Source organism: Falco peregrinus, chromosome 2 (genome assembly GCF_023634155.1).
Source record: "Falco peregrinus isolate bFalPer1 chromosome 2, bFalPer1.pri, whole genome shotgun sequence".
NCBI lineage: Eukaryota > Metazoa > Chordata > Aves > Falconiformes > Falconidae > Falco > Falco peregrinus.
Genome location: NC_073722.1, coordinates 12,380,220 through 12,407,443, shown reverse-complemented (window position 1 = coordinate 12,407,443; position 27,224 = coordinate 12,380,220). Strand labels below are relative to the sequence as shown.

The 27,224-nt window shown below is 42.6% G+C and overlaps 2 protein-coding genes and 1 long non-coding RNA gene across 9 annotated transcripts in view; 2 read left to right on the top strand and 1 right to left on the bottom strand.

Moving 5' to 3' along the window:
* Positions 1-13,794, top strand: part of CLGN (calmegin) — a 26,566-nt gene extending 12,772 nt beyond the window's left edge. For all 3 annotated transcript variants that reach the window (XM_055795235.1, XM_055795234.1, XM_055795236.1), the window contains 9 exons: positions 1,095-1,287; positions 3,151-3,340; positions 3,961-4,074; positions 4,690-4,846; positions 7,099-7,314; positions 8,858-8,977; positions 9,159-9,294; positions 11,959-12,077; positions 13,659-13,794. In XM_055795235.1, coding sequence (XP_055651210.1) covers positions 1,095-1,287; positions 3,151-3,340; positions 3,961-4,074; positions 4,690-4,846; positions 7,099-7,314; positions 8,858-8,977; positions 9,159-9,294; positions 11,959-12,077; positions 13,659-13,739 — 1,326 coding nt within the window. In that variant the 3' untranslated portion in view covers positions 13,740-13,794. The remainder of the gene's footprint in view (positions 1-1,094; positions 1,288-3,150; positions 3,341-3,960; positions 4,075-4,689; positions 4,847-7,098; positions 7,315-8,857; positions 8,978-9,158; positions 9,295-11,958; positions 12,078-13,658) is intronic.
* LOC101913597 (short coiled-coil protein B) lies at positions 12,575-27,224 on the bottom strand. Of its 5 annotated transcripts, none has more exons than XM_055795237.1 (5): positions 27,082-27,224; positions 17,938-18,009; positions 17,751-17,834; positions 17,034-17,172; positions 12,575-13,237 (listed from the first exon to the last, which is right to left on the bottom strand). In XM_055795237.1, the coding sequence occupies exons 1-5, from the start codon at positions 27,143-27,145 to the stop codon at positions 13,084-13,086; spliced, it is 513 nt and encodes a 170-aa protein (XP_055651212.1). In that variant the 5' UTR covers positions 27,146-27,224; the 3' UTR covers positions 12,575-13,083. The 5 variants fall into 5 exon arrangements, with proteins under 5 accessions (XP_055651212.1, XP_055651214.1, XP_055651216.1 ...); XM_055795239.1 differs by lacking the exon at positions 27,082-27,224 and adding an exon at positions 18,623-18,700; XM_055795241.1 differs by lacking the exon at positions 27,082-27,224 and adding an exon at positions 18,245-18,373.
* The window catches only part of LOC114011628 (uncharacterized), a 62,557-nt gene continuing 54,468 nt past the window's right edge, over positions 19,136-27,224 (top strand). The window contains exon 1 of the long non-coding RNA XR_003553613.2: positions 19,136-19,238. This is a non-coding gene — a long non-coding RNA (uncharacterized LOC114011628). The remainder of the gene's footprint in view (positions 19,239-27,224) is intronic.

Here is a 27,224-nt window from a genome sequence, read left to right as displayed (position 1 = left end):
TTCTACGTTTTAAAAGGTGTGAGACAAAGGGATTCAGCTCAGTTACACATGAAACTGTAATTCTCCAGCATCTGTCGTCTTACTAGAAGGTAAACCAGAAGACAGCAAATGCAAAGTTTGCCTGTTTATGGCCTGGCTCACAATTCATCCGGTACTCTTTTTGGAATTTCACTGGCTGTGTGTTGAGGTAATTTAAGAGTCAGTGTTCTCTCTTTCTTATTTTGTGGGGGTTTTAACTTTAAAATTGGACATGTCTCAACGCTGTATATATGCTTATTGCTACTAGAATAGTCACTTAATTGTTGTTAATTCTTATCAGTAACATTTTCCTAAGACTGCAGAATGTTGTAAGAAGGACCAAGCTTAAATACATGCACTCTCTAGTGTGTGAACTGAAAATATTTTACTTTGCATTCAAAACATTTTTAAAAATACAGACTCATTTCGAACAATACATTTGCGTCAGAATATATCTTCAAGGAGAAAACTTCCGGAAATCATGCGGTCCTCTTCCTTCAAGCAATTGTTTAAGAATATAAGGCATTACTGTGTATTCCAAATAGAAAAATCATATAAATAGTTGAAAAATACTGACATGTCTGAACAGCGTCATGCAACATACTCTGAAGGAGAGAATAACTATACCTGATATTTCCAGTGTTGGTGGTTGTTGTCATTTAATGTGGAGCAAGGGAACTGATAAAATACAGGATAAGAATATCCTGGGTTTTATCTTTATGGAAGAATAAGTGTTACAAAGAAAGTACTTACTTCCTTTCCATCTTTTAGTATACTGTTTGTAGAAGGATATAAATATGGGGTGTTTTGATTTGTAACAGGTATTTCTATGTAAGGGTAAGCTCTAAATAAATATATTCGCCCTCCTTGAGGAGGCTTAAGTGATCCCTATGGTTAGGCTGTTCCCTGAGAACAGAGAGCACCCGAAACTCATGAGGACTGTTCAGTTCTTCTCATGACATATCATACCAGTTTTCAGGAGACTATGCTGTATGCCACAGCATCAAGGAAAAGTACCCAAAATCACTTGATAAACTGTACAGTATAACACATGTTTAGCTTTCTTGCTTCTACAGGAATACTTTTTTGACAAAACACCTTATACTATTATGTTTGGACCAGATAAATGTGGAGAAGATTACAAACTACACTTTATCTTCAGACATAAGAATCCTAAAACTGGAGAATATGATGAAAAACATGCAAAACGTCCAGATGTAGATCTAAAAAAATTCTATTTGGACAAGAAGACACATCTATATACTCTAGGTACTGTTTAATTCTTGAAAGTTTAAATTGGAAGGATTAAAAATGTATTTCTGTCTGCTGAAGCTTCGTATTTGTTTGCTTTTTTGTTTGTTTGCTCATTCTGAGGGGTGGCTGCTTAATGGTTTGTGCTTAAATGATGTAATGACTGGGCTTAACTGCAGGACATAAAAGTGGCTTTCAAATGCTGCTGTTTGATATTCGATTACAGGAAAAAACATATCAGCCCTAGCCAGCCTTTAGTGTGAAGAATTGCTTAGTACTCCAGGTACTTATCATGATAAAAATATTTTTGTTAAGAAAAATATTAAAAGACACATAAAACTGTTGAATACTCTGGGAAGACATTAAGAATTCACAGGAATTCAGTTAAATCTGCAGCACGCCACCCGCCACTCTCCTCCATGTGTTAAGATTTTTTTTCGCTAACACCTGCATCTGCAGCAGTGTGCATGAACAGATATGTTAATCACATTCTCTGAAGGTGAATAAATGAATATGGACAGGGTTTAATTCATGGGACATCTCTTTCTGTACCAATGAACAGTACAGCAGAGATAAAAGTTGAATTTCTTGGTTCTTCCCCCCCCCCTTTCTAATTTCTGAGGAAGAATAAACAGTCAGAGAAAGGCTCATCTGTGGCATGCTGCAAATACAGCAAAATTGACTGTACTTTTGAACTTCCATTGCATAATAATGGAAGGCATATTCAACTGTTGTGCCATGGGAAAACACTGTTTTTTAAAATAGATTACTGTAGTGTGCCATGGCAGACTTTCACTTTTAGATAGTATGAATAAGTGAAAGTAAACACTGTCCTTGTGGTAAGGGAATGCATGTGTTCTTGTGTTTGGGCTGTTCTTAAGAAATTATGATTAAAATTACTTAAACTTGGATTGCATTTATTCTAATTGTTCAAATAGACTCCATAGAGCTGTGTGATTCTAATGCGACTGATAACAGAAGTTTAAAAATAAATTCTTTGTATTGTATCTAAAGTTATAGGGGTGTTTAATTTTTGCACTTATGTATATTTTAATACTGTTAAACTTCTAGGCTGCAAGAGCTAAATTACGTATTACCAGACTGTCATTGTAACGCTGTTACTCTGGTTTTCATGATCCATCTTTAGAAAACCATTTGTAAAAGTGGAACAGTATTTATTTTGAATTAATAACCGTTGTTGTGTTGAATGGACATTTGAATATACTCGTTAAGCACTTACAAATATGCTTACGGGCTATGAGAAATGGATCTGGATACAATGTCTGTTACTGAGTGATGCTGCCTAGTTCTGTGACCCTGGCTTCTCAGTTATTCACACTTGCTAAAATACTTAAACATTTGAAGAGGATTTTCTGTATTTGCAGTCTGGCATTTGAGGGAAATAGCTATCGGAGAGAAATTACTTCTTTGATGATCCTTCAGCTGTGTTGCTGACACAGTTCTTGTATTTCTATGCTTTCAAGTGTGAAATTGTAATTTGGTAGCAGAGATGCCTTTTTGGGGCAGAGGTTTGTCTTTGTCTCTATTTTTAAATAAATAAATGAAGCAGAATTTTGGCTAAGTGGTAGGTTTTTGAAAAATCTCTTAGAATGTGCTTGGATGTGATCCAGCAATTGAATTTGTTAGAGGCTTCATTTTGGGGGGCCTGACGCTGGTCATACGTTGTGCAATTGTAGCCACTTTAATGTTTTGTGTCCAGATCCAGTACCTGAGTGGGGAGTCTGTCTCTTGCTCTGCTATAGCGAGGATCCTGTTTGCCATTAATTGTCTGAGTCTGTGTTTATTATATAGGTTTTGGTTAAAGATATTTGTAAAGTGAATGCTTCCCTTATTTCTTTAATACGAATTTCTTCAATGTAGTGCTAAAGCCAGATGACACATTTGAAATGTTAATTGACCAATCGGTTGTTAGTAAAGGAAGTCTTCTTGAGGATATGGTTCCTCCAGTAAACCCTCCCAAAGAAATAGAGGATCCTAGTGATAAGAAGCCTGATGATTGGGATGAGAGACCAAAAATACCTGATCCAAATGCTGTCAAACCAGATGATTGGTGAGGAGAACATTTTTATCTGTACACTACTTCTCACACGCAGGTTGTTAATTTGAAGGATTTGACTGATTTTATTTTGGTTTTTTGCTAATGACAATGGGATTGTGTTTCACTACTAAAAGCACTAAAGTTGAAGACATAATTGTTGTGGGTACAAGGATCTGGTCGTCTTCTAAGGAGAGAAATAAAAATTGTGCTTTTTGCTGATTTTGTACCTTCCATGATAGCAGTTAATAGCTAAGATTACTGTACCTGAAAGATTAGGAAGAGGGGTGGTTTTTTTTCACTGAATAGTCTTAATTTACCTTCAGTGATTTCTGCTTCCTCAACTGTGGTTCATGTGGTAATGTGGGAAGAGGAGGGAAAAACTTAATAGAAAGACCTGACTGACACCTTCTATTCTGATTGATGGTAGCAATTTCTGGGCTACGTAGTACTTTGAAATAATGTAAATACAACTCAGATATTTAGAAACAGTTAATTGGATGTTTAATTTGGTGTGTCTAATTCTGTGGTGCCTATGAAAATCATCCCTTTCATGCCAGTTTCAGAGTCCTTTGAATGGAGTGTTGGTTCAAAGTCAGGCTGCTGTATTTCCTAACATAAGTCTGTAATTGAAGGGATGAAGATGAGCCTTCCAAAGTAGAAGACCGTGATGCTGTTAAGCCCGAGGGGTGGCTTGATGATGAACCACAGTATGTTCCAGACCCTAATGCAAAAAAACCCAAGGACTGGTAAGAACCTGGTTCAGTAAGTGCAGGTGGCTAATGCATCTTACAGGTAAGCCCACCTATTCTCTGTGGCAAACTAGGAGTTGTGGATCAGAATTCAATCCAAATCTTACAGTCTTTTGAGGCAGTAAGTTGGAATGTATAAGGTATGGCCAAATATTTGTTGGTTTGGGACTGCTTTTAGAAAAACATGAACGTGTCCGTTGCCTTTTGTTCTCTGAAGATATATAAACAAAAACAGAATATGAAGAGTGCCTTTGAGAGAATTTGCTACAGTGTTAAACCATGAAAGAGTTTTACATGATAATTTCAAGTTACCAATTTATAGTCTCAAGGGTATTGCTAAGCTTCTTACAGAGAAGTGTTTCAAGTGGCAGTTAGGAACTTACGACCTTTTAAAAAAAAAAACCCAACAAACCCAAAACAAAATGGTGTAGTACTCCTTAAAAAAAAAAAAAAAGGGGGTTATACTGTTGGGTAATGTTCTGTGAGCTGGTCAGAATTCTGCGGTTGTTATAGCAAAATGTGTGTGGACCCTAACTTCAGACTGAGTGTTAGGGCTCAGGCTAGTCCAGTCTCAAATAGGTTGTTGGCAATTTATTTTTTTTTTTCCTGTAGGGATGAAGAAATGGATGGGGAGTGGGAAGCTCCTCGGATCCCTAATCCAAAGTGTGAGACTGCACCTGGTTGTGGACACTGGGTGCGTCCTATGAAGAATAACCCAAACTATAAAGGAAAATGGAAAGCACCTCTGATCGATAATCCTAATTATCAGGTAATAGCAATATTGTAGGTTGTTAAAAGGTAGAGATTTCAACAGAGCGAGCGAGTCAAGTATATTTATATTTAAAGTATATTTAGCTAGGCTCTTTCACAGTATATTTATATTTAAAATGAGTTTGAATACACTCACTGAACATTTTGAGCTTTTTTGTATTGAATGCACCTTTTTTTCTTCACGTATACTAGAAAATAGAAATGCTCTCTATAGTAAAACACTTTCTCTGTTGGAAGTTGCTTTTGCAATGATTTGCACTGGTACCGCTTATTCAATGTGCTCTGTAGAATTGTATTCTGAATTATGTTATCGTTTAATGAAATACTTTTCTCTTTCGTTGGGGTTTTAAGTATGGGTCTGTTAAAAGAATGAAACCTTTCAGTAAGCAGATTGATGTACTAGGTCAAGTTTTAGAGGAAGCATCAATTTTGGATAACTAAATTCCCCTCCTCCCCTCCAGATATAAGAGGTAGTCAGTTGGATATTAAAGGTAGTTACATTGTATTAGTTACGGCTGGGGATTGTGTTGAGCCCAAGGTCCTAAGCACATTTGTAAACAAAATTTGGCTCTGATTTGCACAGGCGTTACAAGGCTGAATTTTCCTACCCTAAGATTTTCACTAACCTGTCTGGTTACAGTCGCTGTCAGTTTATATACTGGAAGGGACCGTGTGGATCATGGCAGGTATTTCCCCTGCAGTCTTAGGCCAGTAGGCAATAGATGCTTACCTCGGAAGATTTCATCACTGGCCACAAAATATTGTACATTTACGAAAATGTATATGCTGTATTCACAGAATCAGAGAACAATCGGGGTTGGGTGGCACCTCCGGAGACCTCCCAGCCCAACCCCTGCCAAAGCAGGGTCACCCAGAGCGGGCTGCACGGGATCACGTCCAGGCGGGTTCTGAGTGTCTCCAGAGAAGGAGACCCCCCGGCCCCTCTGGGCAGCCTGCCCCAGTGCTCTGCCACCCTCACGGTGAAGAAGTTCTTCCTCACGTTCAGAGGGAGCTGCCTGTGCCTCGGCGTGTGCCCGTTGCCCCTCGCCCTGTCGCTGGGCACCGCTGAAAGAGCCTGGCCCCGTCCTCCTGCCGCTGGCCCTGGAGATGTCTGCAGCCATCGATCAGAGCCCTCTCAGCCCTCCCTTCCCCAGGCTGAGCAGCCGCGGGTGTCCCAGCCTGCCCTCCCCCGGGAGGTGCCCAGGCCCCTCACCCCCTGCGCAGCCCCCGCCGGGCCCTCCCCAGCAGCTCCCTGTCTCTGGAACTGGGGAGCCCAGCGCTGGGCACAGCACTCCCGGGGCGGCCTCCCCAGGGCAGAGCCGAGGGGCAGGATCCCCTCCCTGCGCCTGCTGGCCACGCTCCTCCTCACGCCCCCCAGGGCGCCACCGGCCTCCTGGGCCACCGGGGCTGGCTGCCGGCCCAGGGGCAGCTGCTGTGCCCCGGCACTGCCCGGCCCTTCCCCGCAGAGCTGCCTCCCCGCAGGCAGCCCCCAGCCCCTGCTGGTGCGTGGGGCTGTGCCCCCCCAGGGCAGGGCCTGGCACCGGCCTCTGCTGGGCTCCATCAGGTCCCTCCTGCCCAGCTCTCCAGCCTGCCCAGCTCTCGCTGGATGGCAGCGCAGCCTCTGGGGCATCAGCCGCTCCTCCCGCCTTTGTACCAGCCACCAGCCTGCTGAGGGGACGCTCTGTGCCTTCGCCCAGGTCACCGGTGAATCAGCTGAACGGGACTGGGCCCGGCGCTGAGCCCTGGGCAGCACCGCTGGCCACAGGCCTCCAGCTGGGCTCTGCGCTGCTGGTCGCAGCCCTCTCAGCTCCGCCGTTCAGCCCGTTCTCAGTCCGCTCACACTGATGAACAAAAGCCAAAACTCTGTATTACGTAGGGAGAGACTATGGGAAGAAGTAACACCAATGTCTTACTTCCCTGCAGTATTTCCTAGGCTTACTCTAGGAAGCTTACAAAGTCTGTGCTTGGAACCACCAGTACCAGGAGGACAAGAGGTACTTTGTACAGTCAAGTTACTACTGTAACCCTGTGTGGGCAAAACCCCCTAATTTTAAGAGGTCTGCTCTAAGCCAGAAAATTGACACCCATCTGCCGGTCTCTGGTTTTTATGGAGGTTAAACCCTACTGCTTGTCTTTTTAAATTATGCATTTAAAATAACCAGGAAGTTCTAATTATTTTAAAATTTGTTTCAGTTGGTTTGTTTTTGAGTTGGGGATAGGTAACGCGATTACATCCTTTTTCCTTAAAAGGGGATCTGGAGCCCTCGAAAAATACAGAACCCAGACTATTTTGAAGATCTTCACCCATTCAAGATGACCACTGTCAGTGCTATTGGTTTAGAACTCTGGTCTATGACACCCGATATCTACTTTGATAACTTCATTATATGTTCAGAAAAAGAAGTAGCAGACCGTTGGGCAGCAGATGGCTGGGGCTTGAAGAAATTCGTAGCAAGTGCTAATGAGGTATAAACTTCACTACGTTCTCGATAGCTGAAAGCAGCGAGTAAGACGTGCAACGGTTGGAAGAGTTTTCTGTCAATTAATGCTGACAATATTAATTTGTCTTCAGTTAATAATCTTGCTGAGTAACTATGATAGGGTTTTTCTTGTAGTTTGGCATTTAGCCCTTCCTAGATCAATATGCTCTTTGAATTAAAAGGTTGTAACACCTTCCTTAAACACCTAGCAAGAAATGGGCCGCGTTACAGTTAATGGGATTTCTGCTTTTCATGGTGATGCTAGAAATTCAGTTCCTGTCAGCAAATGGAAGCTGAGTTACTTACACTCAAAGACCTCTTTTTTTTCTCCCCCCCCTCCCCTTGTGGCTAACTCCATTATATATGTTCTTTAGATATTCCTCATGGGAGAGAAACGGATATATAGTCATATGGTTTTTTTTGTTTAGTAATTTTATGCCTCTGGCTGCTCTAGACGTACATTATGCAGCTCTGAAAATAGTGCACGTATGTTTACGGAGTTGCATCAGTTCTTCTGTTTCTACGTCTGCATCCACATTTTGTTTGTATACTGCACTTGGCCAGCTGCCACAGGTTTTTCTAGATCTCTGTCCTGTGCTGTAGGATGAACTTGTCCTGACGTGTGGGACCCTGAGCCCCTCTAGTGGCTGCCTTTACTGACTACAGTTTCTTTCTATCAGGCCTGTGTTTTCCTTGAGTGGCAAGAGCAGTTGTGGGAAAGAAGCGATGGGTTGGTGGCAAATGTGGCCAATTCCTGACAGCTGCTGTTTGTCACAGGATGAGCAAGTAGCAACAGCAAATCGGCCCATGCAGTGAGGAAATCCACCTCTTCCCGGTGTCTTTCCCTTTTCTGAAATCTTTTGGGTTTATGTCTGGACTTGCATCTGTCCCTGCATGCACAATAGCAAAAAACATTCCCTTGAGACTCCTCCCTCCCCTGTGCCTCTCAAATGTCCTACCTTAGCTGCTGATGTACCCTTTTCAGAGGTCTTACTGGACCAGGCACTTGCCTTCCTACCTCTACCGTGTAAGTCGGAACTGGGCTGGGAGGACAGTTTACGCCCTGAATAATCGGCTCTCAGGGGAGAGACTATGGTAGTACAGACGCAGCAAGACATTGCTCTTCAGGAGGCCGGCTGATGCTCTGAGGTTCTTGATGCTTCGGGATCTTTCAGCTGACTTAGTACAGCATGGGGAGAAAATAGCACAGCTGGGAAGGGTGTAAAGTGGGAGGTTGCCAAGACTCCAAATGCCACTTTACAAAACTGAGTAGTGGCCGGTCTGGTATGTTTGGAGTACCAGGTTTGTTCCTTCTTACCCAGCACCTGCTGTTTATTTGCAGTGTGTTAAGCTGTTCCTTTACGACTACTGAAATCGATATTGTTTTAGTCATTAAAAAGCGAAGGTAAAGAAGGGTTTACTTTGGGCAAGGCAAAGCTTAAAATATATACAGTAGACTTTTTAAACCTATTAAAATGTTGAAAAGGACGTAAATGCAAAATTTTTTTTATTACTGTTTTTTAATACAGCCTGGTATGTTTAGTCAACTGGTGACTGCTGCGGAAGACCACCCATGGCTCTGGGTTCTTTACATCTTGACATTGGGTCTCCCCGTTGGCCTAGGTGTGTTGTTTTGCTGGCCAGCAAAGGTTAGAGAAATTTACCGTATTTTTATTTGGCTTTATTCTTAATATTTTATTTGACAACTCTGAGCATCTGTGCAATAAGATGCACTTTTAATGTGCTGTTGATACTATTTAGCTTACAGTGGCTGTTATGTGTAATTCTTAATTTCAGCTTAAATGTAAATTGATTCTTAATCTGTTGTAGAAAACAGATGAAGATATTGACTTAAAACCCCCTGATATATCTAAGCCAATTACAAAGGGAGAACCAAAACAAGAGAGAGAGGAGTTAGAAGATGATGAAATGGAAGAAAAAGAAAACGAAGAAATTGCTGAAGATGGTAAGATGAGCAAGCCAGCTTGCAGCCTGATTAAATATAAAAACAGGAATAGGACTAGTTCACAGCTTACATTGCCAATAATTACAACCAGTTGTTTTAGAAGGTGTGAAACCAGCCTTGCTCCGGGTCTCCTTTTTCTCTTTGGCAACCTCCAGCGAGTGGTGGTCCGTGGCTAATAGCTCTTTGATAAATACAAGCGGGAAGTATGGCTCTCCTTAGTGCTTTTTCACTTTCAGTCAGTTAACGTGCCTCCAACAGTCATGTTTGTAGACAGTGATGCATATTTTCTCCCTTCTAAATATTTCATGTATCGACCACATTTGAATGGTTCAGATTTGGGTACATGAAGTGTTTAAAGTCACATTGTTGTTTTTAAAACGTGTCTGGAATAGCTTTAAGCCTTAAATGTAAAGGTTTCGGCTGATGCATCTGTGTCAGGGTTTCTACCTGGAACTATTCTGTTGGTCACTGATTCTAGTAACTCTTCATAAAGCCTGAAAACGTAGTAGAATTGCAATACTGAAGTCTGCTGCTTCCTTTGTGTTGCCTTCTAGCAACGCACTGCATACCTGCCGAGGTCTGTCCTGCTGCCCCAAGGGAGAAATTAATGATTCAGTAGTTGAGCTCTACTTTGGCATCCAAGGAGAAAATAATGTTCTGTTACTGTGCCAAAGATTACTGGTACTATTCAACTATGGCTTTGAGGTTCTCTTAGCTTTTCTCAGAGTCTATAGGAATGGATAAAAAGCAAATCACCTAACTTAACAGTACAAGATCTTGACTTCCACAAGAAAATCCTTAGCCTCAGACCTCTGCAAGATTCTGCCCCTTTACTTTTCCTCGGAAGGAACAAAGAAAGTGTCAAGTGACTAGCATGGAAAGCTAGAAACCTAGCAGATGTTCATTTTTTTTGTTTGTTTTTTCTTTCTCAGTACTGACATCACTTTGTGTTACTGACTGAAACTTTGTGGGTTTCATCTGTCTCTGCACTGTGTTCCATGAGTGCTGACGGCTTCTGCCTGTATGACTTCAAAGTTTGCTCGGCATCCCCTCAGATATTCCCACGCCACTACTTAGAGAATTGAGTACATTGTTGGCACAATGCTTGCCGCATCACGCTTGGTCCATCTGCCTTACCTAGGCCTTTAATTATTGTAGTTATGCTACGTGTATTTTTTACATTAGCATAAACTGTAGGTACAGCACTTCAGCATTGTAACTTCCTGCATTTTATATCTGTCTCTTATATGTGACTACTGTTTGAATTTATATGGTTACTTTTGTTTCAGTTTTACTGAGCTGAAGCAGTAAGAATTGGAGGTGTCGGTGGTGTTGGCTTTCTGATTTTGTTTTTTTAACGCTGAAGGTGGTGCTTATGGGACGCAGGCATGACCTGACAAGGACAGAATTGAGCACTGCTTCATTACTGTTTGTAACTGAGCCACTGGCAGACCGTTAGTTGTAAATTGCCATCTTACGTCCTTTCTGTCAGATGCGGGTATGATTTCTTGTTTGCTCTTGATAGAAAGTAGTGCAAAGGGTACTCAATTTCTAGAAATTTTCACTTGAAGAGCTCAGTTTGAAGTAAAGGAAGAGACTTGCCAAATCTCAGTAACTTCTCTTTGAATCATGCTGTGGTTGCTGAGGTTTAGCTTTTATAACGAGCACAGATACCTAAAATGCAGGCGTGGGAGTGCTTGCTTGTAAGTACTGAAGCCCAAAAACTAGAAATCAAAACAGTTGGGTGCCTGGCCTCCTTCATAAAACACGCAGAATCTATAGAGTTGGTTACCCTAGAAGGGCAACCTATGTGCTGATCAGAGAGCAGCCTAGAATTCGCGATACTTTGGGCACGCATTATTCTAGTGCAGTGACGTGGCCCCAGTAAGAAAGCAGAAACCCCCTCTGTTGCTTAGCCTATGGTTTGTCCAGGGAATTCTGGAGAGTAAAAAGACAGGGTTTTTACAGCTCCCCTCCTTCCTCTCCAGTCCCTGTCAGTTCAAAGGTCTAACTGACTTCAGGTCTCATAGAAAGCTTACCGATTTGTGGGTAGTGGGCATATTTCAGGTGAGCTGAGGGAAGTACAGTGCTTTTCGGACTGGTTTCTGTATTGCAATAATGCCTAAGAAGGGGGTAAGCACAGAGCTGCTTGTCCCGCAACCAAAACGGCGTGCCAAAAGAATTCCCTGCTGCAGAGGGGATTACCTTAGGATGTAGGTGTCCCCCACGGTGGATGACTGGTGACTGCAGTATTGTACTTTGCCAAGTCAGAATTTAGGCAAAGATCTGTGATGCCCGAGTTGTCCTGTTTTGGACTCCAGTCTCAAACTGTGTAATAGAATACTTGGACTTCAGCACTTCCCTAAAGGAAACCAACTTAAGGTTTTCATTTTAGTCAGTCACTTACAAGTCTGAAGAGAGCATATGCTGTTGCGAAAAGAGGCTAGTTGGAAGCTGTTAAAATTCGTTATTAGATCCGACGGTGATCGATTTCTACTAATTCATGAGAATTCTACTCTGGATCACAGAGATGTTTTTATGGGTTACTGTAAACAAGCAGTTCCTTCTAAGACCGAAATGGGCTTCTTTTCCTTCCTAGTGTGCCTGGATGTAGTGCATTTTTAATGCAGTTATGTTTACAAAGTAAAATTAATTTCTTTGCAGAAGAGGAGGGTGAAGGTGGTAAAGATATTGATGATGATGAACAGCAAGAAGAAAATGAAGTTGCAGATGGAAGTCAAGAAGAAGGTGATAAGTCAAATAAATCTGGTTCAGAAGATCAGGTAAGCTCACGTTTTGTCTGCCAGTTTTGTCTTTGCCCTTCTCCAACATCGCACCTCTAAGCCTGGTTACCTACAGGAAGAGAGTTCTTCCGTTGAGCCATTAAACCAATCACGAGGCGGGAACGCGTTTTTATTTGTGTGACGCCGCAAATGCTCTGTGTAAGTCTGTGAAATATGTCTCTTTCTGCGCAATTTTGGCTAGGAGGTGATATTTATTGTAAAGTACGGCTGTAGTATAGAAGTGATCGTGCAGGTCTCTGAACATGAAGCATTTTTACAGGAGTATAATTTTTTAACAGATTATTAAATGTATTGCAAGTCTTGAAAATTCGGGTGCTGTGGTAGACGTCAATCTCTTTATCACGATACTTAACAGAAAATATGTTTCTAACTGAATAGCCCTTCAGTGAGACACAGAAAAACCTTAAGCTTCCAGGTTGGTTTTTTTTTTGATTGCTAATTCCAAAATAAGGTTTTAAGCAAAATGACCATACTGGTTTTGAATTCAGCACTTGCAATTACATTTTTCTTGTGCAGATTAATCCGGTCACTAGATAATCTGTAAAATGTTTTCATTAAAATAATATTGTAGAATGGAATTTCTGTGTGCTTTTCTTGCTTGTCAGCTACTCATTATCCTTTCATTTAGAAACTCGGGTATGTCTGAAATGCTTTAGACCCACCCACGGTACTTATGTTGGTCATCTTGTGCATTGTTTCACCACTGAGATTCTTCACCAGTTTCCCCTTATTCAGTACTTCCTCTTGTTCCTGTAAGATTTTTTTTTTTTTTCCTGGTACATTTCCCTAGGAAAAGAGTATCTGATAAACCCCATTAAAATGCATATGACTCTTTGTAAAAGTAATTACAAGATCTCAATGTGTGTATACCATTACACGGTATCGCACTGAGGTTATGACTTGCTTTTCTCTGGGTATTTTCAGGGCGTAGAAGTTTCTGTCATGAATTAGTGACCTACTTGAGAGACGTCATGTCACCATGTCCTCACTCAGGTTGTGCCACATTCTGTGAGCTCTTCCTTCTGAATGGGGTGCTTGCCATTAGGTGGTGCAGGAAAGTGAGGAAGCAATGCATTGTCCGAGCGGAGTTCATGTTGGAAAGGCTTTTCATGCACCTCTGCAAGCGAATCACTTTTAAACTGAGAAGAACACATCTGATTTAAGAACAGTTTGTTCTCTTTGTAGCTCTCCAAAGGCAGCAGTTAAAATCTTTTAAATACTACTTAGGCAAATTTTAATTTCCCATTCTTAAGATACACTTTAAGGAAGTTGCTAAATTCATTAGTGTCACTGCTTCTAAGCCAGCGAGTAAATGGGCAAAACCAAATTTCTGGCATCAGTTTAGATGGTACTATTCCTTCTGAATACAGAAAGGAAAAGTCTTCTACCCACTCCATTGTTGAAACGGTATTGTGGAAAAAGAAATGTCCTATCGCCTCAGTGTTGCATTTAGTGATAATATGATTGGGGGTGTTAGGAGGAGGAATGAAGTACCATGACAGTTTCAATAAATTAAAATGGGTTTACAATTTTAATGCTGGATTTTTTTATTTTTTTCAGATGAAAGAAGCTGATGAAAGCACAGGTTCTGTAGATGGTCCGCTGAAATCGGTGCGCAAAAGGAGAGTACAAAAGCACTGAGTTACTTCCAGCTAGTATTTGTAGGTCTAACTAACAGTAACTTTTGGTATGCCACTTCAGCAGGCCTCACAGCATGCAAGTTCCTGCGATTTGAAGGAAAAAAGGGGACTCACTGCTATGTAACCTCTTTTAACCTTCCATAACTTCCTTGATTCTTTTTTTTTTTTAAGGAGAAATACTATCTGTGAGGAGTACAGTGATGTTTTGAATTCAGAATAGAAGTGAAATTACAAGCTGGCCAACTGATTTTAAGGTGAAGATTCTTACAGTGTGAAGATTCCTAGAAATTAATACTAGTTGGGGATAAACTTATTCCAAGTATTTTTTAAAATTAATAATTTATCATATTTTTGCAGCTCTAGCACAAAATTAGCTGTTTACACTTTTCAGCTACAAGTGGATGATAGTAGAGATAGGTCGCAGCTACAGCAGTTCACGCTGCTATGAGAAAAGGTACTCTTTTTCTGTGCAGAGCTAAATGCAATAACTGTTTTTGTATGATGATTTACAATTTTATTGTAAATTATTTATCTTAGTTGATCTTGTTAGATTGGTGGTCACCTGTTCACTTTAGACATTGGTAACAGTAATTTATTTTTAGGAGATATTTTAAAATAGAACATTCCTAGAGCAAGTGATAATTGACATGACTTGTTTCACTTTCGGATGCAGATACCAAATCTGCAGAAGTGATCCACAGGCAACTTTTCCAAACTTTTATAGTTCTTGTGTTCCAAGCCAGAGTGGGATAACCTTGGTTTATAGAACACTTGCTAAGTGTACATTGCCTCCTAAAAATATTTAGTAATTCTTGCTTAACATGAAATTTATTAATATAGATAAGAATTTTTGATTGATAAAAGTTTTTTACAGATGTGAGTAACTGGGCATTCTCATAATACAGTTTGAATAAACTGCCTATTGTGAAAGAAACGTTGTTTTGTTAAAGTTCAGCTGTATGTTAAAACAAACAATAAAACTGCAGTCACCAGATACCTCTTGCTGCTTGGCAGCTGCCAATACTGTTAGTAGAACGTAAAAGGCTAGCAAAAGCACTTCTACCTTAAACCCAAGTAGAAATACATTAATTCCTAAGGAACCTAACAGATTTCCTCATGCCTGACAAGAAGTTAGTTCACCGAAATATTCTCACAACAAGTAGAGTCAGCAAAGGTTCCATGGAAGTCTCTTAACAAACGAATGCTTAATTAACCCTAACGAGGAAGCCAGCGTCTTCAAGTGCTCGTGTTGAAGTGTTCAAAAACTAATTATTTGGGGCTCCATTTTGTGCAAACTACACGGAAAGGCCTCTGGCCTTTTGCTTGGGGTTTTGACAGCTAAATGCAGGTTCCCCCCTCTTTATTTAGGGTCTACATGCAAAAGGTTAAGAAGTGAGCACTCTGCCTGCCTGTGCCTTCTCAGCAATGGAAGTTGCGAGCAATGCCGTATCCCGCTAGTAACAGCTACTGTGAGCTGTCAGGGAACAGTCTGGCATTCCGTTTGAATGAATCTTGTCTGAGCCTGGTAAAAGTCCTTTGGAATTGTTCTGGTATTTGGGAGTGGTTTCGGGGTGGCTTTTTTTCTGTGCTGTGATATAGTTACCCCAGGGATTGGTCACCCTGGCAGGGGATGCTAGTCTTCCCTTAGGGTTTTGAACTTCGGGTTCCCAGAAAGTCTTAATTAATGCCCCATCAACATTTTTGCTTGTGCCTCGCTTCAGTAAATAAGGAGCCATTTGTTATGGGTAAGATGGCCTCACAAGACCATGACTCAAGGGTGCTCTTCGCAGTAATTGACTCGCTAAGGCCCGTCTCACTCTAACACAGACTTAATGACTTTGACTATCTGGAACCTGGAGATAGAAGACATCCTTCTGCATGCTGGCTTACTTGGATCTAGTGTTATGCTAGTAATTGGGGGAGAAATGTCAGAGCTTTAGGGGATCTGAGGCTGTAGATCTGGAAAGCCAGGCAAAAGGGGAACACCCTTCCACTGACACTTTTAACACTGAGGTTTCACACGCAGTTCCTGCGTGTAGTCCATTTATAGCTGAACAGGTATTTCAGGAAAAATACTTGACCTTGCTATCATGGCTGCTTGAAAGTGCTTTGAAATTAACAAACTGATGATAATCCAGTTCCAGGATGCCTTGCTATTAAAACTCGGTCATCTTTGGAACTCCAAGAGTATCGGACCTCTGCAGCCTGCACTCTCACCAGCCACATCGTAGCTTAGTAAAAGTGGTCTTCCCGAGAGGATGCCAGATCCCAGACTGAGAATTTTCTATAGTCAGGGAAGACTAAATAGTACCAAGGCCGCCTTATTTAATTACAACTGAAGCTGCTCCTCGGTTAGCTTCCACCTTCACGAAGCACTTCGCAAGCTGAGGCTCTGGGGCAGGAAAACAGTGGCTCTAAGGCCTGAAGCAATGACAAGTTTGGCACTGCAGAAGAAAGTAACAGGTGGCAAGGAAAGGCTTGTACTCGGTTCCTCACGGCAGGTTGGTCACAACGAGCGTGAGCAACACTGATGACCTGTTTCTGTAAAGCTCATTACTCAGATTTTAATTTAACTCTTAATCAAAAACTGAAAAACTTCTGGAAGATTATACATGGTGATGCTGTGCCTGATCACTCTTTGAGGAAACAGGAAAGTGAAAACTGTTTGAAGTGTACACCTTACACTCCGATACTGCATCAGCTTGGTATTTCCCCGATGAAGCTGCTTAACCTTGTTCCTCTTCCCTTACCCTCCCCCTTCCCAAAACATCTTAAGTGTTTTTCTGTACGCAAACCCTACAAATAAGGTCATGCTGTCACTACCTCACAGAAATTCTTTAACTGGTTTATAGGTTTTTGTTTAAAGGTGCTTTGCAGAGCTATTAACAGTACTAGACACTAAATATATTTTAAGTCAAAGAGGTGATGCAATTCAAATATTTTTCCCGACTTGGTTATAACCGTATTATTTTGCTAGTCACGAATCCTACCCTAAAACCTCAAAGAGCACCAACAGACTTTTGTTTCACCTGACAAACCAAATCCAGTTTTCAACAAGGTATGCTCATTTTAAAAACAAATACAAAAGTTTAGTAAGTCTCTACGCTACATTTGCAAATTGCTTAATCTTAACAATACACAATATGTCCTTAATTCTGTTTATCACCAAAATTTATCATCTTCAGGTATCCAGTAAAGCCACAAACTAAGGTAGTTGAGCTCATGTAGCCTGTGCCCATTAAAACAAAAAAAGACAGCAGCAATACAATGACATCATCTGTGAGTCAACCCTTACTTCCTTTTGCTTTTTGTGTCAGTTGTTTGGAAAACACTAGACGCTGACATCAGATTTTCTATATATTGTCCAAGAACTTGGTTTTCTGATTTCAGTTTCAAGTTTTCTTCCTTAACAGCATCTACTCGTGCTGAGAGATCTGCGAAGGTGATGGTATAAGAAAAATATTAGACGTTATCACATACAATAATGAGTACGTTCTACGTGCCTACATCAAACTATTCACACTTTAATGAGGGAAACGTTGTCTATAAGGTACTATCTTAAAAGACACTGTGCTACTCACAAGTTTTATCTAAAGCCCATTTTTCCTGTATTATTTTGCAGCGGAGTGTTTTGACCAACTCGTTCCGTAAACTTACTGTTAGTCTGTACCTTTATTCTTTTGAATTTTTGATTTAAGCTACTGCAGGCTAAACTGTACGGAAACAAAAGTTCAGTGATGAGCAGACTCAAAGATACACGTCAGCTAATGAGCCTGGGAAAGTTCACTGTTGCCCCCCTTCTGCCTGATGTGTATTATATGTCGAGCAGACATCATGTTGCAGAAAGAGGGGGGAAAAAAATAGTTGAGACCTTGCTTATGTACCTTCAGCTGCCCAAGTGACATACTTCTAGACACTTTGGCTAAGGTAGGGCAGAGCAGTAAGGTTCTCTTGTTTTGCTCATTACTGCCTGCTTGTAAAAAACCCAGTGCTGATGCATCAAACTGCTGACCTTCAAGTGTGTGCTGCAGTTCCAACACTTGGTTAATAAGCCGTGTTTTCTCTTCTAATTCCACCTGATTTTCAGCCTCAACAGCTGCAATAAATCATATGAGTTTGAATACAACCTCTGTAACAGCTGGAAATCATATCAAGTAGAAAAAATAACAATGAAGAACAAGAACATTAAGAACTTATACCATCCATGTCGGCGTTCATCATTGTAGAATGGGCTCTCTCCACTGCTGAAGAGCGTATTCCGGAATGATGGTCTGCTTAAAGATAAACAACAACAACAAAACAAAAAGCTGAGGCAAGAGTAAACCTAACCGCCTTTGGGGTTCAGGTGCGTTTTCTAACCGCTGTTGAAAGCCAGCGCTCAAGCCTGAGGCAGAACAGCATTTCTTAACGTTCCCGGGTTATTTTTCCTAGAGCTTTAGGCAGTACGTAAACATGATTCTCCAAGTAACTACGCTTCAGCGTACAAAAATAACAGCTCTGGCTTACTCTAGATCCGCATAAAATAACCCGGCGTGTCAGCGATGCCGTTGCCGCCTTCCCAGCGCCGATCCTTCTGGAACGGGCGGTTCAGGCGGCGGCGGGGCCCTGCCCTGCCCACCCCGCGTCGCGGCCATCGCGGAGGCCGAGCCCGCGGGGCCACTGCCCCTCCCCGCGCCCCCCGGCGCCTCTGCCCCTGCCCGCAGGGCGGCCCAGCAGCGCCGGGGCACCGGGCAGCGCCGCAGCGGGCTTCAGCGCAGGGCCCGCCGGAGCGCCGCGGCCCTCCCGCGCAGCACCCCGCGCCGCCCGCCCCCAGCACCGCGGCCTAGAGCATCGCCCGCCCCTTCCCGAGCGGCCGTGGCCCGGCGCGCCGCCCCGCCTCCTCACCTGCCGCCGCCGGCTCCCCGCGGGCTGCGCCCCCCGCCCGGCCCGGCCCGGCCCGGCACGGCCCGGCACGGCCCGCCCCGGCCCCGCCCCCGGCCCGGCCCCGCCCCCGGCCCGGCCCGGCCCCGCCGCCGCTCTGCGCCTGCGCCGCCTCCCCGCCGGCTGGCCCTGCGCGCGCGCACCGCTGCGCCCGCGCCAGCCAATGGGCGGGGCCTCGGCACCTCCCTGGCGGGCGGGCGGGCGGGCGGGCGGAGCCCCGCGGCCGCCCCGCCCCGTGCCGCGTGCGGGGCGCGTGTCCCGGCTGGCGGGGCGCGGGGAGCCCCGCTCCTCCGGCCTGCGGCGGCTGCGCCAGCGCGGCCGGCCCAACCGCCCCCGCACCCCCCGCACCCCCCCGCACCCACACAGGCGCCGGCCGGGCCCCCCCGCACACAAATAGTTGCCTCGAAGCCCACTGCCCGCTGGTCCCGGTCCGAGACTCGCAGCCCGCCCGCCCCAGCCGGTGCGGCCGCAGGTGGCTCTGGCGGGTGGAGGGGAGCGCAGCCGGCGGGGCCTCCCGCCTGCCTGAGGGGCGCTTTTCACTCTGCGCGGGCCCTTCCCGTTAGACCCCGCTGAACTGCAGGTAAAACAGTGGAAGTCGCTAGTAAGCGCGTGTTTTAACTGCTATTGCCGTTTCTTTGCTCGGTGGGGTTTGTGTTGGTGGGCCAGCACAGGGGTTCGGGCCGAGGCAGGGTGTGCTGAGCCCGCAGTAGGAGGCTGCAGCATTGCTCCCTTGGAGCTCGGAGCCTGGTAGGTTGGCAGAGCTCGAGGGGAGCTGTTGAAAGCTGGAACACGGTCGCAGTTAACTCTCAGGGTAGCACCTGGAGCTCTGGGAGAGCAGGGCCTTGGGCCGGGGCCCAGCAGGGTTCACCTGCTCTGGCCAAGCTGCTTCCCGCCTGGCAGATCGATAAGCTTTTTGTGCAGCATTGTCCAGGTTATGAAATGTGTGGTTTAGCTCCTTGCGTCTGGAGATCGCATGGTGTGGAAACTTTCTCATAGTTGCTCTCATCTCATAGCTTGGTAGCTCCAGACCAAGGCCCAGTCTCTGTGTTCTTTCCTGACTCCCTGGAGGGAATAATCCTTGCAGAACGTGCTGCATGTCGTGCTCCCTTTGGACCTTGTGCATTTGGACCCTGTGTGCCACAGTAAATTCAACATGCAGGACCCAAGCTAGTTTTAGTGGCCTCACGGAAGTGACTGCACTGCATAACCCATGCTATCTTTATAGGGACTGTGTTGCTTAAACCATATATTGCAGTGAAATACATTGATATCGCACCCATGTGTTGCAAGAATGTATCTGGTTATAAATAAATAATTTGATGCTGTTTAAATACTCAGGGGAATAAGGTATTTGGGAACTGTGCCCTCTGCTGTGCTTTTTTAATACACTTCAGAAAATACATGTTTATCATTTACATCTTCTGGGTGCCTCCACAGTATGATTAACAGCCTGTTAATAACTTCTTTTAACCTCACAGTTGGTTAAATTCAGATTGGACTGGATGCTGTTCAAGTTAAGAAAATGTATTTTAATTAAACTCCTGCAGTCTGTTTGTATTGAAAAATGAGCCTGTTGTTCTCAGTTCCATTGGCTGGTTTACTTAAAAGTCTATCACCTTCTCTATAAAAGGCTTTTTTAACTCACCCAGTAATCCTCCTTAATCCCTGCAAGCCGTCCTCTCAGGTGGTGGCTGGGCTTTAGGGGTTTGCTAGTAACTCTCTTTGATTGCTGTTTTTAAAATGACAGGTGCTTCTCACCCTGTTACAATCTTGCTTGCTGCACTTGCTGTGTGGCAAGCCTGGAAATCAGGCTTCTTCATTCTTTCTAGTGAGACAGTCTCCAGCACTCTGATTAACAGGGAAAACTATGGCCCGAGTCTTCAGGTAATATACAGATGGATGGAGAGCTTGCTTACCTGGTGAAGATCTTGCAGTGTTTATGCTGTAAGATGGGGCAGGGGGGAATATTGCAGGCTAATCTTGGGGAAATGCACCTCTCTGCTGCGGAAATTCCACTTTGCTCAGTGCGTAACACTTGTAGTTTATTGTCTAAACTGTCCCCAAATGAGCAAAGTGGGAAAATCCTTGACATTGAAATTATGGGACAGAATGGAAACCAGACATATTGGCTCTTATGCTGTTGTAGCCAAAACAGAGTAGTAATTCCAAGAGTTGCTGGTTTACCTCCTGTTTCCACTTTGGCTCGTAAACTGTTGAGGAGGGTTCATTATACTTTGCATGATTGTGGTTTCTGACTGGAGTATTTTCTTTTGATTCTTAACTCTGATGTTTGAGCATGAGCCCTAGGCTGACAGTCCTTTTCAGAAGTTAACTTGTGAGAGGTCTTTTGGTTTTCCTTTAGAGAAAACTGTCTTATCTGAGCCTCTGCTGCTAGCATTGCAGAGGGGCTGTCAGTGGAGAACAGATGGCATCGTTAGTCTACATGGTGCTGTGTGTTACTAGGTTAGTGTTAAACAGTCGCGCAGATGCTTCCTTAGGTTTGTACTGCAGTATACTCTGACATATTTGATCTTACACAATGCCTCTTCCTACTGTAAGTGCTTACTATGAATCCCTTTACCTTAGTGTCTGAGATTGTGCAGCTGGCCTGCGCTCCTGGGCCCCAATGTTTAGGAACTGTTTCTGTGTGACCTGGCTATGTCACGGCTCCTTGTCATGGCAAGATCCGTGCATGTTGCTTTTTTTCTTTACCTGTCCTTCATCTCCTGATTGCCGAGGGAAGTGCTAAGTGCTGAGCCTGCTGTCTGCAGGTCTGCAGAGTCCAGGGACCGAGACTGCTGGATTGATGCTGATGGGTACAAATTCCACAGGGAGAATGCCTTGCTCATCTTGCTTTCCCTGGAAGTGGTTTGCCTTCCTAACCCTCTCTCTGTTTTCCAGCACAAAGAACTCAATGCCAGTATTCTAAATATCTGATGTGCTACTAGATTTAAACAAACAAGCACAAACCCAAGCCCAATACACCACAGAAAAAAGCCCACCGCTCAAAGTATTTTTTGTGAGAGATCGACCAAAACGACAGAAGCGTAGCATATTACATGACTTACCCATTGGTTTTTCAAATTCCTTACCTCACCTGTCTTGCACTGGGTAACACATCATCAATGACATTTGTTGTGCTCTTTGAACCTGAAGCTTTAGGGATTTACAGCATATCCCAAACAATCAGATTCCTTTTATAATGCAGAATGTGTCCCAGGGAAGGCATACTTACGCATGTGTGTCAAGTAACCAAATAGTATGTTGTATTTTAGGGGGGTGCTTTGTGTCCCCTTTGGCTGGAGGTGGCCAGTTCAAGCCCTTGAGTAACAATTCTTGCTTTTATCAGCCCGTAGTGTTTTGTTAACTCTTGTGTTAGGAAGTGTAATTTCTTTGTTCTGTAAGTTGTCAGCATGGCAAGTCTTGTCTGGGGACTGTTCCCAGGAGAACCTGAAACAATCCTTCTAAAGACTGGCTGCTGTTTGACAGGGATCTGGCAGCATTTGCTTCTCTGTGGTTTCCCACTCACTGGGAGAGGCAAAATTAATGGGGTAAATACTAATTACGTGTAAGTGTGAGCAAATTTGTCAGCTTTGCTATGTGGCTGTTTGCTTGGAGTCTTTGTAATATGTGGCACGAGGCTGAGAGACTGGGCAGGTTTTTTTAGTTTTGTTTACAAACTTACAGCTCTCTACTTTAGAGAACATATACCTTATCAAGAAAATTAAATAATATTCACAAATGGTGGAAATTAGTCGTTTTCTTCTGTGGAGCAGCGTAACAACATGCTAATAGCCACTCTGCAGTTTAAAAGAAGAAATAAGAGGATTCTCTTTTATTACTGGAAATACTTGAACACTGCCCTAAGTAGTGTTCCACCGTTTGGTTTATTGAACTGTTTTACATTACACATTAGATCGCTTCAGGTAAGTCTACTTTCTGACTGAAGAGTTATAAAAAGAGCTCATGATTTTTAGCAGTGGGTTAGAGCTCCTGAAGTCAAAACTGACTTGGAGGTAACTAAGAACAGGTGCTAATCCCGTTCTTTCTTACTAATTCATTTTATAGTTTCTAAGGCATTTGGTTAAAGTGGAAGAGGCATTCATAATTTTGTCATCTGTATTAAATTTATAGGAACGACAGTTTTCACTTTACAAATGCAATTATCTGTACTTGTATCCTAAGTTCCAAATAAGCTTTCCTAAGCTAGCTCGCGTTGCTGGCATAAGGAATTAATTCAGTTTCACTGAAGGAGCATTTTTTGCTTAAAATGGCAACAATCTGACTAGGGTATGGAGCATCACTGATAGTTAACCTGAATGCATATATGCGTACAGTTACAAAACTACAGGAGGTCATTTTATTGCTCTGGACTGGGCTTCTAAGTCATTGCTGCTAATGACGTATGTTTTCAGACGGTTTATGTCTAAAACTCTGGTATATGTTCTGTTTTTTCCTTGGTACACAGTGCAAACCAACAAGCCTTTCACTTCCTTTTTGGCAGCGTTACAGGCACTAGAGGCGGCTGCGTAAGCTGACTGATGACAGAGGCTTCGCTGTTCACCACTAGAATAGAAATGTATTCTCCTTTTCACTAACAGAGGAAAGTATAGTACATATTTCCGAGATGAATTTGCAATTTGAACCGTACCGTTTTCTCCTTTAACTGATTATTGCCACAAAGACAAAAAGGAATACAAATGGCTTAATTATTTTTCCTTGCAATGCTAACTCACAAGGCCCTTTACAACAAATCTTGGTAATTTTGTTTCTCTGCAGAAATAAGAGACAGGCTCCGAGGTTTTTTTCAAGTAATGTCGCTTTACACCAGAATTCTTTGCAATTCTTGTTACTCTTTCTGAGTAACCTCAACAGGCTTGTGCAGATTTACAATTTCAGACCTCTGTCAAATGCAGAATTTGAGTAGTTCTTAGTTTGCACATTTTCAACCAAATGAAACGATGGAAAATGAGCAGCTATTTCAGCTTACATTGGTCTGACTGTTGTCTTTGTCCTTACTTATTGTGACTGTTTTAGTAGTGCCTTAGGGCCTTTATCAGAGCGGGACCTCATCAGGTGACGTAACCTGTGAGCATACAGTTGGAGGAAAAAAAGAAAGATTCAGTCTCTTTAGAAAGTCTACAAGAAGAAAGCCTTAGAAAGTCATGTTTTCTTTTTAACCTTGAAGAGGCCTGCCTTCTAACTAATCGCATTCTATCTTTTGCAAGGTTGTGTAAAAATTTTAAATAGACTGAGCAACTGAATACTTTGCAGCTTTAGGCTGTGAATACTGACGTATATGACATAATGTTGGCCTGTGAACAGTTCCGTCCTCCTGGTAATCACCAGCTATAGGTTTGCCATCAGATTTTGTGGAAGGAAATTTAGCGGGGTTCCATAAAGCTTTACTGGTAACTTAATGAGATGAAAAATTGGTTTGCATTTCTAAATATTTAGGGGTTTGTATCTGGTTTTTAAAAGGAGGGTTTTACGTGAGAAATGTAGTCCTCAATGCTGGCTTTCTGTAAAGCGTATTTGAAAAAAAGTGAGATAATTTCTAGGTTCTTTACGACAAAGAAAGATAGCCTTGGTTTACTTATACAGCATTGATCAGAAGAACAATAAAGAAATTGTTGTAGCTGTGGGGCATCTCACTGATATATTTTTGATTTAATTTCCTCTGTGCTCTTGTTTGAATAGGTCATCTGTTGAGGGAACTTTATCCAGAGATATGACTTTATAAATGAAAATACTTCTTTCATCAAAGGTGAAAATATTTCCACAAATGCTTTTAATGAATGCTTTCCTTGATTTCATGTGGTTTTGATACTGCTATTAAAATACACATCAAGAAACTTCTGCCTTGCTACCATTTTGCATTCATCTTGATTTACATGGAAGTAACTTAATTTTAATACCTGTGTACTTAAATAGAGAAACTGCTATTTTGAAAGAACAATAGCTATTAAATTTTCATGCATTGCGCTCAGTTAACCAGGCTCCATAACCCCTGTTGCTTTGCCACAGTGGCCTTTCAGTGTACTAAAGAAACTGTGATATGAAGGCTGTATTCTGATTATGCTTCAGATTGTACATGCATAGCATGTTGTTCTACTTGGCTGTTCAGTATCTTTTCCAGTAGATTTTAAGAAGGTGTGGGGGGGAAGCCTTACACAATTACAAACATACTCAAGGTCATTAAAACCAGAGCATCTTTGTGATCCTACTTAAAATTTAATTATGGAACACTTGCTTCTAAAACATCAGGTCATCCTCAAAGTCCACTTATGATCTACATACTGGAAGTCTAGTTTCCTTATTCTTTGCTTGAACTTGCTGTTGTCCATCGTAAGGAATCTTTTTCTCTCTCACCCTCCCTGTTCTTCTAGTATTAACATTCTTCTCCAGCCTTACAGTTACAGCTACAAGGCACATTCTGTTTGTTGCCTTCTGTGCCCCTGTTACTGTAATAAGTCTTAACTTCAGTTGGGAGAGATAAGGAAGACTGTTTCCTACAAAGTATATGATAGCCTCTTCCTATTATATGTTAGAAATTTTCTAATACCTTTCTCTCTAGCCTCCAGGTGTTTCCTTCTGGCAGATGAAACAGACCAGGGTTATTCCTCTATGCCTTCAAGCTAAAAGCTTGCCTGAAAATGTCACTTATTTTCAGTTACTCTAAATTTATCTCTCTCCTTTTGAGTGACTGTCCCCACCTCCTGCTAGAGGAAAAGCTCTGATATTGGTAGCAGATCTTGCATAAAGTCGTCTTATTTGTGGTCCTCTCTGTGTTGTGAACATGAGCTTTCTGTGACCTTGGATGTGTAACTGAAGTCAAGAGTCTAGTGGAAGTGAAGGGCTCAGTTTCTGAGATGCAGTAGAATCTTATTTGCACTGTTGCTGAGCAGCTGCTTTTATAGCAGTGACATCTGTCAGGGCTTGGCATTTGTGAGTATCGAGCCCTGCATGCCTAGGTTGACTTGGGTATCTGGTGTCAGCTGGTGCTTGAATTAGAGAGTTTTTAACTTTGTGCCTTAGTTTTCTCATGTGTATTAACGTTTTCCAAGCTGCAGGGGTCTGAGGTTAGAGTAGTAGAGGAGGCTAGTGAGCATTCACCTTCTAAAGAAAGCAACCTGACATCTTCTGAAAGACTAAGCAAGTAATATGGCAAAAACACCCATCTGTGAGGGAGAGCAGATTCAAATCCATCCAGTGTTATGGAGTCATCCCTAGATCAGCTACTTATGGATGCTTTTCAAAGACTAGACAATCTTGCTGCTGTATGCTGCCCCTCCTCTGTTCTTGCCATGTTATCAGCTGTGCAGCAAGTCATGAAATGGTGTTTCATAGGATACCTTTTCCTTACTGTTCTACACCTTGCTATGGGGGAAGAGTGAGATTCACTGTCAGGAGAACCCTTAATTATTGCAGAACTTGGACCAAGGTCTGCCACTTCACCTTCTTGTGAATACTTTGGGTCAACCACATCTTGATGTCATTAAGCTATATGCTATATAAATTAAGTGCATTCGAACATCCAGTTCAGCACCATCACACTAATATGAAATTGCCAGAAAATGGTGTTCTAAAAATAAGATTAACTCCATGGTTTGTTTTCATATAGGAGGTAAAGATGGCATGTGCAGCAACCTTCTTTATGCTAAAAATTAAAAAAAGAGAAAAAAAAACCAGGAGGGGACTAGGACTTGTATTATTAATAAGAAATCCATATTCTTAGCTAGTGTGAATTAGCACAGCTCTGTGGCAGCCATGCTGATGTGATCAACTTGATACTCTGGCCGCACCTTTCTAAATAATTTATTATCAATTCATATTAACTCACTTCATTTTTCCAGTATGTAGAACTATCCTATTTTCCGTGCCAAATAATTTTTATTCCATCAGCTAGAAGGGCAGGAAAAGGGAGGCAGTCTTTGCTTTTGTAGTTTCTTTTAAAATAATTAGATGCGTAATAGTGGGGATTTACATGGATCAGCTTATTTCCATTACAATTAATTTGCATCACTTCTTGTGAGCTCTCACTAGAGTATGTCAAAGAGATTAGCATTCCATATTCAGGAGAAAGCGCCAACATTATGTGTATTTTCTGTGACAGTAGTAACTACCGAGTTAACATTTCTGGAACTTTTTCTAAACGCTGAAAGGCTGTATGTGCTCAGATTATGAATGTGTATTACCATATGCTATTATGTGAAAAGTGGTATCCTCCATACCCCCAAAATCTCAATTCTTAGCTAATCACAAGGCTTATTCAGCTAAACAACTAGAAAAGTTTACTTGAGGGCATTTGCTGAAAATACATTGTACCTGGTAATTAGGATCTACAGATTGTGTGCTCACCCAGTACTATTAAACAACCCATGGAATTCGTATTGTATCAGTAGATTACTGTAGTTTCTTACCTGAATCATCTGCCAAAGAAATGTTGGTGAAAGTGCCATCCTCCTCATCCAAAGGTAACTCCATTTTGCTTCCTTTTTTCCAAGCTTTTCAGACATGCGTTAGGCATGGCAGTTGTCAGCCATTTTTCAGCGTGCACGTGACT

What these genes read in the sequence shown, in the direction of transcription:
- LOC101913597 (XM_055795237.1), bottom strand. Translation starts at nt 27,145, where the DNA reads ATGGAGTTACCTTTGGATGAGGAGGATGGCACTTTCACCAACATTTCT. An exon ending in TTCTTTGGCAGATGATTCAG is followed by an intron (nt 18,010 to 27,081) that starts GTAAGAAACTAC and finishes ATCTTTAAGCAG; the next exon opens with ACCATCATTCCGGAATACGC. An exon ending in GACACAAAAAGCAAAAGGAA is followed by an intron (nt 13,238 to 17,033) that starts GTAAGGGTTGAC and finishes TGTTCTTCTCAG; the next exon opens with TTTAAAAGTGATTCGCTTGC.